General features: G+C 49.4%; 1 protein-coding gene across 2 annotated transcripts; it reads right to left on the reverse strand.

The window, feature by feature from the left end:
* Positions 1 to 5,598: 5,598 nt before the first annotated feature.
* Positions 5,599 to 12,232, reverse strand: YTHDF2 (YTH N6-methyladenosine RNA binding protein 2). 2 transcript variants are annotated; one of them, XM_032132533.1, is made up of 4 exons: positions 12,108 to 12,232; positions 11,723 to 11,747; positions 11,351 to 11,430; positions 5,599 to 7,275 (listed from the first exon to the last, which is right to left on the reverse strand). In XM_032132533.1, the coding sequence occupies exons 1-4, from the start codon at positions 12,132 to 12,134 to the stop codon at positions 5,614 to 5,616; spliced, it is 1,794 nt and encodes a 597-aa protein (XP_031988424.1). In that variant the 5' UTR covers positions 12,135 to 12,232; the 3' UTR covers positions 5,599 to 5,613. The 2 variants fall into 2 exon arrangements, with proteins under 2 accessions (XP_031988424.1, XP_031988425.1); XM_032132534.1 differs by lacking the exons at positions 11,723 to 11,747; positions 12,108 to 12,232 and adding an exon at positions 10,567 to 10,611 and having other exon boundaries at positions 11,351 to 11,415.
* Between the last annotated feature and the right edge of the window lie 1,129 nt (positions 12,233 to 13,361).

Here is a 13,361-nt window from a genome sequence, read left to right on the forward strand (position 1 = left end):
CAAGATAACCTGGAGTGGGAGGACATGAAGCTTTGCCCACACTGAGAAGGTGAGTAGGTTGGAAACAAGTTCACAAGAAGAGGGTGTGGAATAAATTCCCCCTGCTCGAGGCATCTAAGAGATGAGAAACCCTATTGCAGACGGCCTGCACTCTCTGTCCGGCCCAACACCAGTCCCAGTCCTCGAATCCTAGAATGGCCTGGGTTGGAAAGGACCTTATAAATCTTCAACTTCCAACCCTCTGCCATGGACAGGGATAAAACAATTGAAAAAATTTAAACAGTGCATGTGGATACAAAAATGCTGTTAGCAAGGAATTTTCCTGCTGCTTTCTAAGCCATGAGATACTTCTCTCTCTCAGGGAAGATAATAGCAGAAGTTCTGTAAACTATGAACACCTGCGACCTTGTAGAACTATGTTTATGGTACAGTAGAAAAATATTTTGACAATGGATGTTTAGGATTTCTAGCCAATCCACCCAGGGGGTGGCTGATCCTTTGTCCAATTAGACTATGAAGAAAAAAGTCTATAAAAGAGTTTGTAAAATAATTAAATAAATCAATCCTGCTGCACAATTCCTGCCTGCTGGTTCGTCTCTCCTCTCCTCCCTACGGCTGCGGGTAATAGTCATAAGTGCATCTCGACAGGCCCTTAAACCAATGCCAACAAGTCAATTTTAAATATTATAATATTAACAAACATTACCTTAAAATATTATTTTAAAGGCTTCTAACACAATACTAACAGTGAGAGACAGGATTACAAGGCAAGTGCCAGCAAGTGGTTCGCTCTTCCACTGCTCTGATTCCACTTCAGTTGCAGTGAAAAGGCTCCCAGCTGCTCCTGTTTTAGGGATGAGGAAACACAGTTCCCTGTCTCACAGCAGAAAACACGGATTAGAGCATCAGGCAGATCTAAGTTTTCTCCTCTGGTTTACTCCTGTCTTTAGACACAGCTAGAACACAAGCAAAAATCTGTGAGTATTGTTAAGGGCTGGCTTAAACATATCATAAGCACAAAGTATTCCTTATGAACAGCCAGTGCCAAGCCACTGGAATAAGCCCAACGGTTTGTCTCCTCCATTCCCGGGCAAATATATGAGCTTGGACACAGACCTACAGGATTTAAACAGCCTGGAAATAAACCGAAACCACGTGCATTGCTGAACAGCCTAGTGGAAATTCTGTCCCGGTGCGTTAATCAATTAATTTCACTATGGCCAGGATTTGGAGTAGAAAACAGCAAATAGCCCTGGGATCACTGGATGAAAGGAACTGTGTGGTTGGAAGGAGTGCTCCTCCCTTGCTGCCACAGAGAACAGCTGGCTTTGCCTGGATATAGAATATCCAGGAATTGAATCTTATAGTCAAGAAATACTGTCCTGTGGAATATGGTAAAGCCAAAGCAAATGCAGCATTCTCCAGGACAGCTGTAACAGAAGGAGGAAAGAGTGCCGGTCCACCCTATAGGGAATATTCTCTCTCCTCCCCTCTGAGATTTCAGATTGGGAAGAGAAAAAGTGCTTTGTAAAATCCATCAGAAAACGTTCATGTATTCCAGTGATTGTGAAATAGCCTGCTCATTTCAAACAGGCTCATACAACACCCCTCAGTTTTCCCTTAAATCACGTGTTCCAAGGAGGCAATGACACTTGCCACTATTAATACTCCTTTAACCAGCATACAGCGTCAGCTGAGGCACAAGGCAGCACAATTCCAGAAATAACAGATCCGATCTGGCCAATCCCACCTTTGTGCTTTGAGGCCCATCCTCAGCATGACAAACCCCACCAAAGCCCACCCCATCTTGCATAGCTCAGCCTGATTCGACACTCAAAGTCCCAGCGCAAAGTTTCTCTTCTCAGCTGCAAACCTGACCACTGAGCACTCTGCACAGGACTGGTTTTCACAAGACAGCCTTCCTAAAATCCCTGGAACCTGTGAGTAGCCAAGCATCTCAAGCCTGGGCAGGCAGAAAGAACCTAAACAAACTTCCCTTAGAGTTTCCACTGACTGCGTTTATACAAAACACAAGCTGTCAACCTTTCATACCAAGCAGATCATTATGGGAGATCTTTACACCAAGGTCACTGCAGCATTCCTAGAAATCCAAGTGCACGACCATGGGGCATGGGGATTTGTGTTGTTGTTTTGGTTGTTTAAAGCAAAGATAAAATAGTTCTTACACAGAAGAAGTCAGTGACAAGCTCTACCACAAAAGCAGCTGTTCTGAATTTCAGGACTGCACTGGGCAGGAACTGCACTGCGAGTCAGCTCCACCATTTTGGGTCAGGAGAACATTCAAACCTTTTAAAAAACTGGATTAGTAGAGCAAAGCAAGACACGGAAAAGGAATGGGGATTAGCTTTAGAGGAACAGGATTGGGCACAGGCAACAGGAAAAGGAAAAAAAAGAGGATTATTTCAGTGTTTTCAACACTGAACTAACTACCCACCCCTCTCCCTTCACTGGACAACAGAAAGGGCACAAACACTATACATTTTTCATATAATTTCTTGGACCTGCTTTAGGGAATTCTGAAGAAATGACTAACAGTGAGAAGTATAAAAGAATATTCAAGAGTTCCAGACTTTCACAAGAGCTCATCCATCTGCTAGGGCAGCAAGCAGGAATCAAACTGCAAATGAGACAGAGGTTTGGGCAAGTTGAAGCCAAGTGAAACAATTCCAGCTTGGGAGAAGTTCGAAAGAAGCCAAACCTTGAGACATTTAAGCTTCAAGGAACACAACTGCAGAGCATCAACATCTCACACTGTGGGAGAGATAAAAGAGCTGGGAGCAATGGGATTTCCCCAGCACAAAGCAGCACAAAAAACGGGCAGGGAGCTGCTGCCAGAACAGCATTTTAACCTTCCGGTGCTTCAACTCTGGTTCCTTGTATATTTTTTTTAATTCAAGTGGATACCTGAGATGCTTCAAGCAGAGAGAGCATGGTTTGGGCTTTTTGGCATCTCTAGTCCCATGGTGAGAATCACTCCAAGAAAAAAGAAAACCCTCCTTCAGGAAAAATAACTGGTCCTCAATGAAACCATGAACGAGCAGTTACAGAAACCTCAGCCACATTCCAGGCTGCGTCACCAAGTGACTGAGGAGGTCAAGCTTGCTGCAAGAACGACCAAGGCGCAAAGAGTCACTTCCTCCATGCCGGATGTTACAGGGGCCCGGAGCACGAAATGCAGGGTGAGTACACGGCAAAGAGCAAACACCGACTGTGCCTACACAACTCCCTTCTCATCTGTGAATTCCAGAGACCTATGACTAAGTTCCTTTGCAAAGAAAGAAAGCTTTCCTAATCAACTGCTGCTGCATCCACTAAAACATGGTTCAGAAAGGCAGCGCCAGCGTTCCAGCTATCCCTGCTGCTTCCGACTCTCCACACTGGCACATCTCGAGAAGCAAGCAAGGGGAGGAGACTTCAATATGCAACTGGGAAGATGAATAAAGATGGTTTACAGCTTTAAGAATATTGCTAAGCCTCATTTGTAGTACATTTCTGATTTTCAGACTTTACACAGCAAACACAGCAGCTTTCCGGAAGAAGAGCCCATCATTCTGTCTGCTTTTCCCAAAGCCTTCTCCTCTCCTTTCCTTCTGCTTACCCATACTTAGTACTAATTAACTTGTTTCATCCATCCATCCATCCCTCCCTCCCTAACCTGTCCTTCAGGAGCATTTTCCCCCTTCCCCTGCATTCTCCCACTGTGCCAAGGTTCGACTCTCTAAGACTGCAAACTGTTACTCCCTGAAGTCAGATCTGGAGGGTATCACAGAATCCCATCATGATTTAGGTTTGGAAAGCACCTTGCAGATGGATCCTGTTCCACCCCCTGCTATGGGCAGGCATGCCTTCTGCTAGACAAGGTTGCTCCAAGCCCCATCCAGCTGGGCCCTAAACACTTCCAGGGATGGAGCAGCCACAGCTTCTCTGGGAACCTGTGCCATGGCATCACCACCCTCACAGTGGTGAAACAATTCTAGGAGGTGAAATCACACAAAACAATCAGGTCCTCACTAAATACCAGTTTACACCTTGCCATTTACTGTTCCTCCCTTACACACTTTCTCCAAGCACCGCAAGTGCTGATTATCAGTTGCAAAACATGACCACCTTTGCGCTGAAGTGTTACTATTTATAAGATGCTCCATGTAAAATATACATAAAAAATTAAAAACTGCATTCACTGTCACAGCAACCAGCTGCAGCTCCTGATTCTGTTCTTCAAGTCTTGGGTGAAAAATTCCCCATTGCTCAAACTAAAGAGATCATCAGGAAACTTGGCAAACTCCCAGCCAGCTGTGCTAATGCTAATTTTTATAATTATCATTTTGATCAAACGTAAGCCAGACCCACACTGAGGAGAAGGGCAGCCCCAGGTGACTTTATTACAGCTGAACCCAAGTAAGATTCCAAGCCCAGTGGTTCTTGAATTTGGGGCAGGATTTTCAATTAATGCATCATTAAGGAGTAGATGATGACAGCAGGCTTTGAGAGCAGCATCCAGGGCAGCTGCAAGGCAAGTCGTAAGCTCAGCTCATGTGCCACACTGCTGGCAGTGCCATGCCGGTGACAGCCCACCACGGCCCCAAACAGAGCCATGAGGAACACAACGACCATCTCCACCGAAGACAGGACCAGCAGTCATGGACTTCAATCGCGGTGAGGGAGATTTAGGTTGGGCATTAGACAAAGCCTCCTTACAGGAAGGATAATTAAGCAGACGGATAGATTGCCTGGGGAGGGACAGGAACTGCTGTTCCTGGAGGTTTTACAAGTGGAGGGTGACATCTGTCATGCTGACCCCACTGTGGCCAGGGGGTGGATTAGCAGCCGATCTAAGACCCGGCTCTGGTTTCTAACAGCTTCCCAAATGCCCTGCTGGTCTCTGACTTCAAACTGCTCTGATCCAGGAGCTGATAATGGCACAGAAATACGTTTTGTTTACATCACAGCACTCAGGGAAAACTGAGATTCAGCATAACCAACACACAGTCAATCGCAGGCAGGGCCTGGGCAAGGCTCCTCACCCTGCTCTGCCAAGTGCTGGCACCCATTTCATAGAATCATGGAACAGTTTGGATTGGAAGGGCTGTTAAAGATCATCTCATTCCAACTCCCTGCCGTGGGCAGGGACACCTTCCACTCGACCAGGCAGCTCCAAGCCCCATCCAACCTGGCCTCAAACACTTCCAGGGATGAGGCAGCCACAGCTTCTTTGGGCAACTTGTGCCAGGGCCTCCCCACCCTCACAGGGAAATATTTTCTCCTAATATCCGATCGAAACCTATTCGCTCAATTTAAAGCCATTCCCTCTTGTCCTGCCTCTCCAGGCTCTTGTAGTCTCTCTCCATCTTTCCTGTGGGCTCCCGTCAGGCCCAACTGGAAGGCCACAATTAGGTCACCCCAAAGCCTTCTCTCCTCCTAACTGAACAATCCCAACTCTCTCAGCCTTTCCTCACAGGAGAGGTGCTCCATCCCTCTAATCACCTTGGTGGCTTCTCTGGACATATTCCCCCCAAAAGAGGGGCGACTATTTGGGTGTGGGTTCCAGGTACGAGCAGGCAGATAGCCAAAAACCAGGCTAATGCCCACAGGCTAATACCCCTTCACACCCCAGAGTCTGTCCAGTGCAAGGCAGCCCCCACCACCTCTTACCCTGCAGAACTCAGACAAGACACACAAACACGTTACCTTTTTAACGTTTTCCTCCTCCTCTTGGCGTTTCTCATAGTGTGAGAAGTCATCAAAGATGGAGGTGGTGTGCTTGTAGGTGGCAATGATTTTCAACACCTGCTTAGCCTTTTCCAGAGGCACCTCCTGAGTGTCTCTGGAGTTGGTCACTGGTTTATTCTCATTGTTCTCTAGGCGGATGTGTCGCAGCTGGCTGTTGGGAACGTCCTTCACAAAAATCCACCTGACATCAAAACGTCCCTTCCATTTGTCCTGGGACCACACACCTGCACAGGTGTTATAGTCCACAGCAGATTTCATTTCTGCTACGCCGCAGAAGTGACCGCTACCATTGACACTGAACAGTAAGTATACGGGGCCCTTCCCGTTCATGGAGCGATAGGCTGCATCCAGTCTTTTGTTGCCATGCTCCGTACTGCACCAGATGTTGTATTTAATGGAACGGTGGATATCGTCCTCAGAGTAACTCTTAATGATGAAAACCCGCCCATGCTTCGGGTTCCAGTCAAAATCCTTGGGGTTGTAGTTGTTGACAGATCTCAACTTCTCCAAGACCGGGTGCGGCTCTGAAGGAGAACCAGAACTGGCCTGAGCCTGTCCCACTCCGTTACCGTCCACTCCGTTCTGGCCAAAGCCATTGCCGCGATTCCGAGGGGCAACCCAGCGGGTGGGCTGTGCTGGTGGCACAGGCAGCGGAGCTGGCGGTGGCAGCGCCTGTGGCTGCTGCCCACCCGGAGCCTGGGTCACTGGCGGGCTACTACTGATCTGCTGGCCCATGGGCTGTGGGGACACCTGCACTGGCTGCTGAGCAAGATTCTGGACCAAGGCCTGTGACGGGGCTTTTGCCCCCGGCCCTTTGTTATCCCAAGTTCCGATATCCATGTTATGTTTTATGGGAGGCGGCGGAAGACTTGACCCTGCAATGCCATTCTTGGTCTTCAGCTTGGGCTGCTGCTTGGCGGGTTTGCTGGCAATGTCAGCCCATGAGGTCGGCTTCGGCGGCGCAATCGTCGCCGGAGGCAAACTGTTTGACGTCACGATATTACCGGTGATGGATCCGCTCCCTACGGCCGAGCCGACGACTTTTGGGACGCTGCTCGCCACGTCCGTGCTACCCAGCTTGAGGGCTGCCATGCCCTGGTCAATGGTGTTCATGCCAGGAGCCTTGTTCAGAGTCTCGTTGGCAAAGGCCGACTGCCCATCGATCATGGCCCCTCCCAGTGAGCTGGGGGCATAGGCATAGTTGCTGCTGTAGCCAGAGCTTTGAGTGGATTGTCCCTGAGAACTGCTATTCCCCCAAGCCGAAAAGTCTATCCCGCTTGGAAAGAAGTTAAAGCCGTGCTGCCCGAGGAATGGAGTGCTGCCAAGGGCCCCTGGCTGCCCGAACATGGCGTCGGGAAGGAAGTGGGGCTCCCCGTTGCTCAGCTGTCCGTACGAGGTCAGGTAGGGCATGGGGGGATCTCCCCCCGTGGACCAGGCAGCTTCGCCTAAGGAGTAGGAGAATCCAATGGAGGGACTAAAGTAGCTTGGCAAGTAGGAATCAGACATTGCAGTGTATGCATTATTCTGAAAGAAAACCACAAAAACATAAGCACTGAATTGTTAGAAGGAGTGGAACCAATTTTGAGGGATCAGGAATAAAGGCAGCTTAGATTTCCCATGCTCCACCCCTCCCTACCTTAGGGCTGGGCAGATAAACAGGCCCAGCCTTGAACACCTCCTTTGTTACAAGGGCTCTAAAATCTGTTCTACTGCCAGAAAGCTTAAAGACAAAGGCACAGAAAGGTTAAACACAAAGCTTCCCATGCCAAGGTGGCAGCATGTGATGCTCCTGACATACAGTGTGGGACACTGGGAAGCCCCTGCCCAGGCTTTAAAAACCAGTATCTTACCTTGCATCCAAATACCATCTTCTGCTTGTAGCTACTCCCAACAAGGGTTTTTCCTGCCTGTGTAACATACTTAACCCTTATTATGGTGTTCCAGGCAGGATTTGGGGAAAGGATGCAGAGAGAAGGGGATTAAGAAGAAAAAGGATCCAGTGGAAGCACACTGCAAAAATCACGAGTGTCCCTGATGGCCTTTCTTTAACTTACTAGCCATGAAAACAGCTTTATTCCTACAATTTGAAGTTCCACACTTCACAATATTCCAAGAAATCGCAAACAAACAGGGATTTAAAGCCGATTCCTCAAAACACAAACTTCTCTAGTGCTGTAGGCACACATTGAAAATTACCTGAAAGTGGGAGGTAATCAATAAAAGCCTTTTACAGCACAGTGACAGCACCAGCACAAGCAGGTTTCAAATCCAGAGAGAGGGAAAAAAAAAAACCCGGCGCCATGCCTTGATCTCCCTTTTAACATCCAAACAGCCTTTAGGTTACAAAAAACAAATGCCTAATTTGACAATTAGGGAAGTCTCAGACATCCCCAATATTTGCTTACATGAAAAACATCTGTCATTTCCCATTCAAAAACATGGGTCCCCTCCGGGGAGTGGTTCCAGTCCTGCTAATGGACATCATCCTGAGTAATTTGAACCTGTGAGCAGCAGCCTCCTGCTGCCCAGCCCCTAACACACCAGCCCAGTGTAGACGAGATCAAAGGCAGGTTCAATTCCCAGCTAAAAGCTTGACTTGCAGCAGGCTCAATTCCCAGCTAAAAGCTTGACTTGCAGCAGGCTCTGCTCCATTTTTCGTTGAATCATGTATTCACGTGCCAAGCACGGCTCCCAGAGGACTTCATGCCACACTGAAAGCCAGAGAGTCTCTCAAGATGGCTCTGGCACCCTCCAGAAATAGCTGGTTTGCCACTCCACCTTCTACTTACGGGAGAGCAACAGGTTTGGGGCTAACCAAGCCCCGACTTCACAGAAATTAATAGGAATTATTTAACATCACATGTTCAGAAAAGAAGATTTCTGTGGTACTGCCTGAAAACTCACAGAGATGCTCTCTCCAACCTTTGTTTTCACAAAGGTCTCCCAAAAAGCAAATCAGAAAAAAAAACCTCACTCTCATCCAGGGTTTTACTAACTGAGGAACTCAATCCTGCTAAACCCAGGGCTCAATCTGTCCAAAAGCACCAACACTGACACCAATTTCTAAGACAAATGAAAGAACTTAAAGCTTCCTATTACTTATTTTGAACCAGCAAAGCCCCTTCATAAATTAATCCCCTCAATGATAAGAGTAAGATATTCTCTCCTAAACTCAGCTTTAAAGGAACGGGAACATGCTGGCCCATCCCTAACCCGAGGGAGAGCCATTTCCTCTCCACAGGAGCACTCGAAGCACCTCACTATCAGATAAAAATCTTTCCTCTTGTCATCTCAAAATATTTTCCCACTTGTCATTATGTTCAACTTCGACATATTTAACACAGGCTGTATTAAGCTATGACCTGTGGAGTACTAGGCAGCTACATACACGTAGTAAGGAGGGAGCAGAGCAGTTCAAGAGTTGAGCACAGGCAGCTCAGAGCAAATTTGGGACACAGTCACTGCTGCTCTCTACCTGAACACCACCAACACTGCTTTGTTATCAAACACAGTACCTCGCTCTGCTCCCCTGCCCTTGCACAACTGACACGCTTACTGGTTAACATGCAAATAAAACTCCACCAGCTTCTCATTCTCTCCATGACTAACACTCTTTGCACAGTTATTTCCTCAAATTCACTGTTCCTCCTCATCTCAGACCAGAAGCAGGGTTCTCAGTGAGCCTTGCTGTTGAGCTTTTCCTTTTTAAAGGGTTGAGAAATCATTTACTGTGTATCTGAGCTTTACAATACACAGTAACCTCGTGGGAACTGACAAGTAACAGTCACACCTGAGAGAGCAGGTGGGGAATAAGGAGCAGTGAAACTTTACAACATGGTTACCTCACGGGTGTGTGGAGAGCTTGGGAAGCAACTCCAAAACTCATTTAATTCAATTACTCAGAGCAGTTTCTCTAACTCCCTTTCCCATCTCCAGCAAAGAGGTGCACCCTTGGATACCTGTGTATTTTTGCCTCCCTCCAGACCAAGCTCTGGAGGTTTTGGGCTCCATTTTATAGAATACAGACCAGCAACATAGCACAATGAGGAACCGAGAGTCACTCAGAGATTCCACTCCAAGTTAACTTGGTGGTTTCACCTCGCTCCAGCTCAGTTTCTTCCTCCTGGGGCACATCCAACCGCTTCCTGATTTTTAAAACCTATTTTTACCAGCCTGAGACACACCAAAAAAAATTAAAGATCCAGAAATACTTCACCAAACATGCAAAATAGAGTAAAACACTCTGTTGCTTCAAAATTATAATAACCTTCATTGTCTTCAGGAAACCTAAATAAAACTGCAATTTGTAGGAAATACATCCACATTCAGAAGGAAGCTGGAAATTAGGGATGTTGATAGCTCAGACAAAAAAAAACCAGCATTAAGTAACAACTACTAGGAAAGTAGCTGCTTTTATTCGAGAAAGTAATAATGTTCTCTCACCCTATGAAGACTGAATTTAGGCTTGTAACTCTTTGGGGAGCTGAATGCAGTGAATTGTCTTGATGGACAGGCTGAATTCTGAAGATTATGAACAACTAACATGACAAAGAATACTTATCCCCAGATCTTTAGCACGAACTAGGAAACTACTTGTTGAAAATTTAACTGAGACAGAAATCTGTTTCTGTGTTCCAACAAAACATGCATCACGTTTACATGAAAAAAATAACGTACTGACTAGTAAAAATAAGCAAAAATACAGCAAGGGGAAACCAGAACAGCTTATTTTTACTGGTCACAACTGGAAAGAGAAGCCAAGAGAATAAACTGACTGCTCCAGTGCTACTACAGATGTTTATCTATGGTACTCACTTGTACATCTAATCAGCTGAACTCCATCTGTTCTGTGTCACTCCCCTGCAGCTCATTAAGGAAAACAAACAAACACCAGTTAACAGTGGAGTTAATCTAAGAGAAAGTGAAGAGGAAAAGTAGCTGCAAGTTTGACTTCCAGGATCTGGTCACAAAATGCTCTGGCTCAACTTGTAACCGAAGTTCTCACAAAGAGAACTCAACGCTTGCATCACATGTGGGCTCTGGGGTTTTTGGTTTGGTTTTTTTTTTTTGTTTGTTTTTTGTTTTTGGTTTTTTTTGGGGGTTTTTTTGGTGAAAAACAGAAATCCCCCTGACAGGCATCATCAGTTGACTTGGTGTACAGGTAAGAAGGTTGATCTGATCCTCCAAAAGTGCGGCAGCATCACGTGAAGCAACTTCACAACCCAACTCAGCATATCTCTCTGATGTAAAGAGCCAGAAACCAAACAGGCACAACACTAAAACTGAAAGAGCAGAAATGGTGACTCTGAGACAGTCACGTTGGAAAAAAAAAAAGACCTGGACACCAACTCTAGGAAGTTCTCACAGCCTCAGAAAGTTGCTGAAAACCTTCCTAGTTCACCCACCACTATCTAAGGGCAGTCAATGCTTTCTGCCTGCAGAAATGCAGGTGTAGGATAGGATATAATTTAAGGCAGCTAGCAAACATCAAAATGCAATCAGTGGAGATGGGAAACACACAAGGAGGCCAAATTCCCCTCCCTTGGAGCAGCAGGAAACCATCAGGCTCTTGGTGCTCCTACCTGCATCAGGTACTCACCGGGCGGGCCTGGGGACTCAGGTAAGGCTCAAAGTCATCATCATTCAGCCCATCCTTCTGGTGCACAGAGCCGTTTTGCACTGAGAAGAGATGTGTAACGTTAGAAAAACCTATGCAATGAATTCCCATAACGAACAGCTTAAAGTATTTAAAGCCAAACCCCGTAACATAACGAACTTCTGCCAATTCTAACACACTACACTCAGCCCACGGCACACAGACGCTTGCCCACCGCACAGACATCACCCGCAAACTATCCCCACCCCAGCAGCCATGCCCGGTCGCAGGGTTTATTTCCCCCCCGGCAGGTTTTAGGGAGACCCTCCCGCTCCCAGCCGCCCCCCCCCCCCCCCCGGCTTCCCGGGACCTCACCTTTGTTGCTTTGGCCCTTGGGTCTCTGGCGCGACGGCGGCGACGTGGGGAGAGAAAGAGGGAGAGCGGTGAGTCAGGGACACAGACTCGGCCCGGCGAAGGGGGGACAGAGCCGGGGTGGGTAAACAGACCCGTCGCGGCGGGGGAACCCAAGGCTCGGCAGGGACAAATCCGGCCCGGGGAGGGGAGAGATCCGTCCCGGCGGGGTCGAGCCCTGCGAGGACAGGCCCGGCCCGGCCGCATCACAATGGAGCGCGGCCCTGCGACAGGGGACGGGTGAGGTCGCAGCCGCCGCTCGGCCCGGCCCGGGGCGCAACCCCCGTTAGGCCCAGAGCCGCGGTCTCGCCCGGCGGGGCCGTCCCGGTATCGGCGGGGGGACTCCTACCTGCTCCAGGAGGCTGCTAGCCGACATGGCTCCGCGGCGGGGCTGCAGGCAGGGAGGGGCGGGGCGGCAGGCGGCGGCGCTTTGTCCGGGCCCGGCGGGCTCGGGGTGGCCCTGGCGGACTCGGGGCGGCCGCCGGCGGAGCGGGGCGGGGGGACGCTCTATCCCGCCATCCCCACCCCACCCCACCCCCCCCCCCCCCGGCCGCGCGTCTCTATGGCCCGGGCCCGCCGCCTCGCGCTCCCCCCGCCCGGTCACGCGGCACCGCGCGCGCCCAGGCACAATGGCGGGAAATGGGGGGGAGGGGGGGCGCAGGGCATGCCGGGACGGCGGAGGACCGGAGTGTTGGGGGAGCAGCGGCCTCGCTCGGCTAGAAGTGGGAGAGCTCTTAAAGGGCCAGGCGGCCCCGCGGCGGTTTTAAGGCAAAAAATGGCAAATTCGAGGCCCGGCTGCGGGCTCAGCCCAACCTCATTCTGTCGCGCCACGACATTTTAGCTCCCCCCGTCCCCAGTCCAGCACTCCAGGGTGTGGCGAACCCAGAGGACATCGCAGTCCTCTGGGACCCCCACCCAGGTCAAGTGGGCTACCTGGCTGTTGGGTGGGCATACAGCGAGCAGGGAACCCAGAGTCACCCCCCTTCCCGGCCAAGAGACAGGAACAGCTCCAGCAGGGACCTGACAGGATCTGCTGTACTCCTGGATTGGGGAAGGGGATGCTCAAAAGGTCCCCACTGCCCTTCAGTCAAGGGGCTACCTGAAGGAGCAAGTCAGAGGGGAATGGAGGAAAGGTGGCTGGATATGGAAGGAGGTGGATCCCTGATCCAAAACCACAGAATCCCAGACTGGTTTGGGTTGGAAGAGACCTGAGAGCTCATCTTGCCGTGGGCAGGCACACCTTCCACTAGACCAGGTTCTTCCAAGCCCTGTCCAACCTGGCCTTGAACAACTTCAGGGATGGGGCAGCCACAGCTTCTCTGGGCACCCTATGCCAGGGCCTCACCACCCTCACAGGGAAGAATTCTTTCCCATCGTCCCATCTGATACCCTGCCCTCTGGCAGTGGGAAGCCATTCTTCCTCCCTGTCCTGTCCCTCCAGGCCCTTGTCCAAAGTCCCTCCAGCTCTCTTGGAGCCCCTTTAGGCATTGGAAGGGCCTCTGAGGTCTCCCTGGAGCCTTCTCTTCTCCAGGCTGAGCATGGGACCTGGCTCCCACAGCTGTTTCCACCTCCACCCCAAGCCAGGAAACACTTCCCAGAGGCC

Source organism: Corvus moneduloides, chromosome 23, assembly GCF_009650955.1.
Source record: "Corvus moneduloides isolate bCorMon1 chromosome 23, bCorMon1.pri, whole genome shotgun sequence".
NCBI lineage: Eukaryota > Metazoa > Chordata > Aves > Passeriformes > Corvidae > Corvus > Corvus moneduloides.

Excerpts from the sequence above, each read along its gene's own strand:
- YTHDF2 (XM_032132533.1), bottom strand. The coding sequence starts at position 12,134 with ATGTCGGCTAGCAGCCTCCTGGAGCAG. Across the intron at positions 11,431-11,722 it reads CAAGGGCCAAAGCAACAAAG|TGCAAAACGGCTCTGTGCAC; the intron begins GTGAGGTCCCGG and ends ATCTCTTCTCAG. Across the intron at positions 7,276-11,350 it reads TGAGTCCCCAGGCCCGCCCG|AATAATGCATACACTGCAAT; the intron begins GTGAGTACCTGA and ends GTTTTCTTTCAG.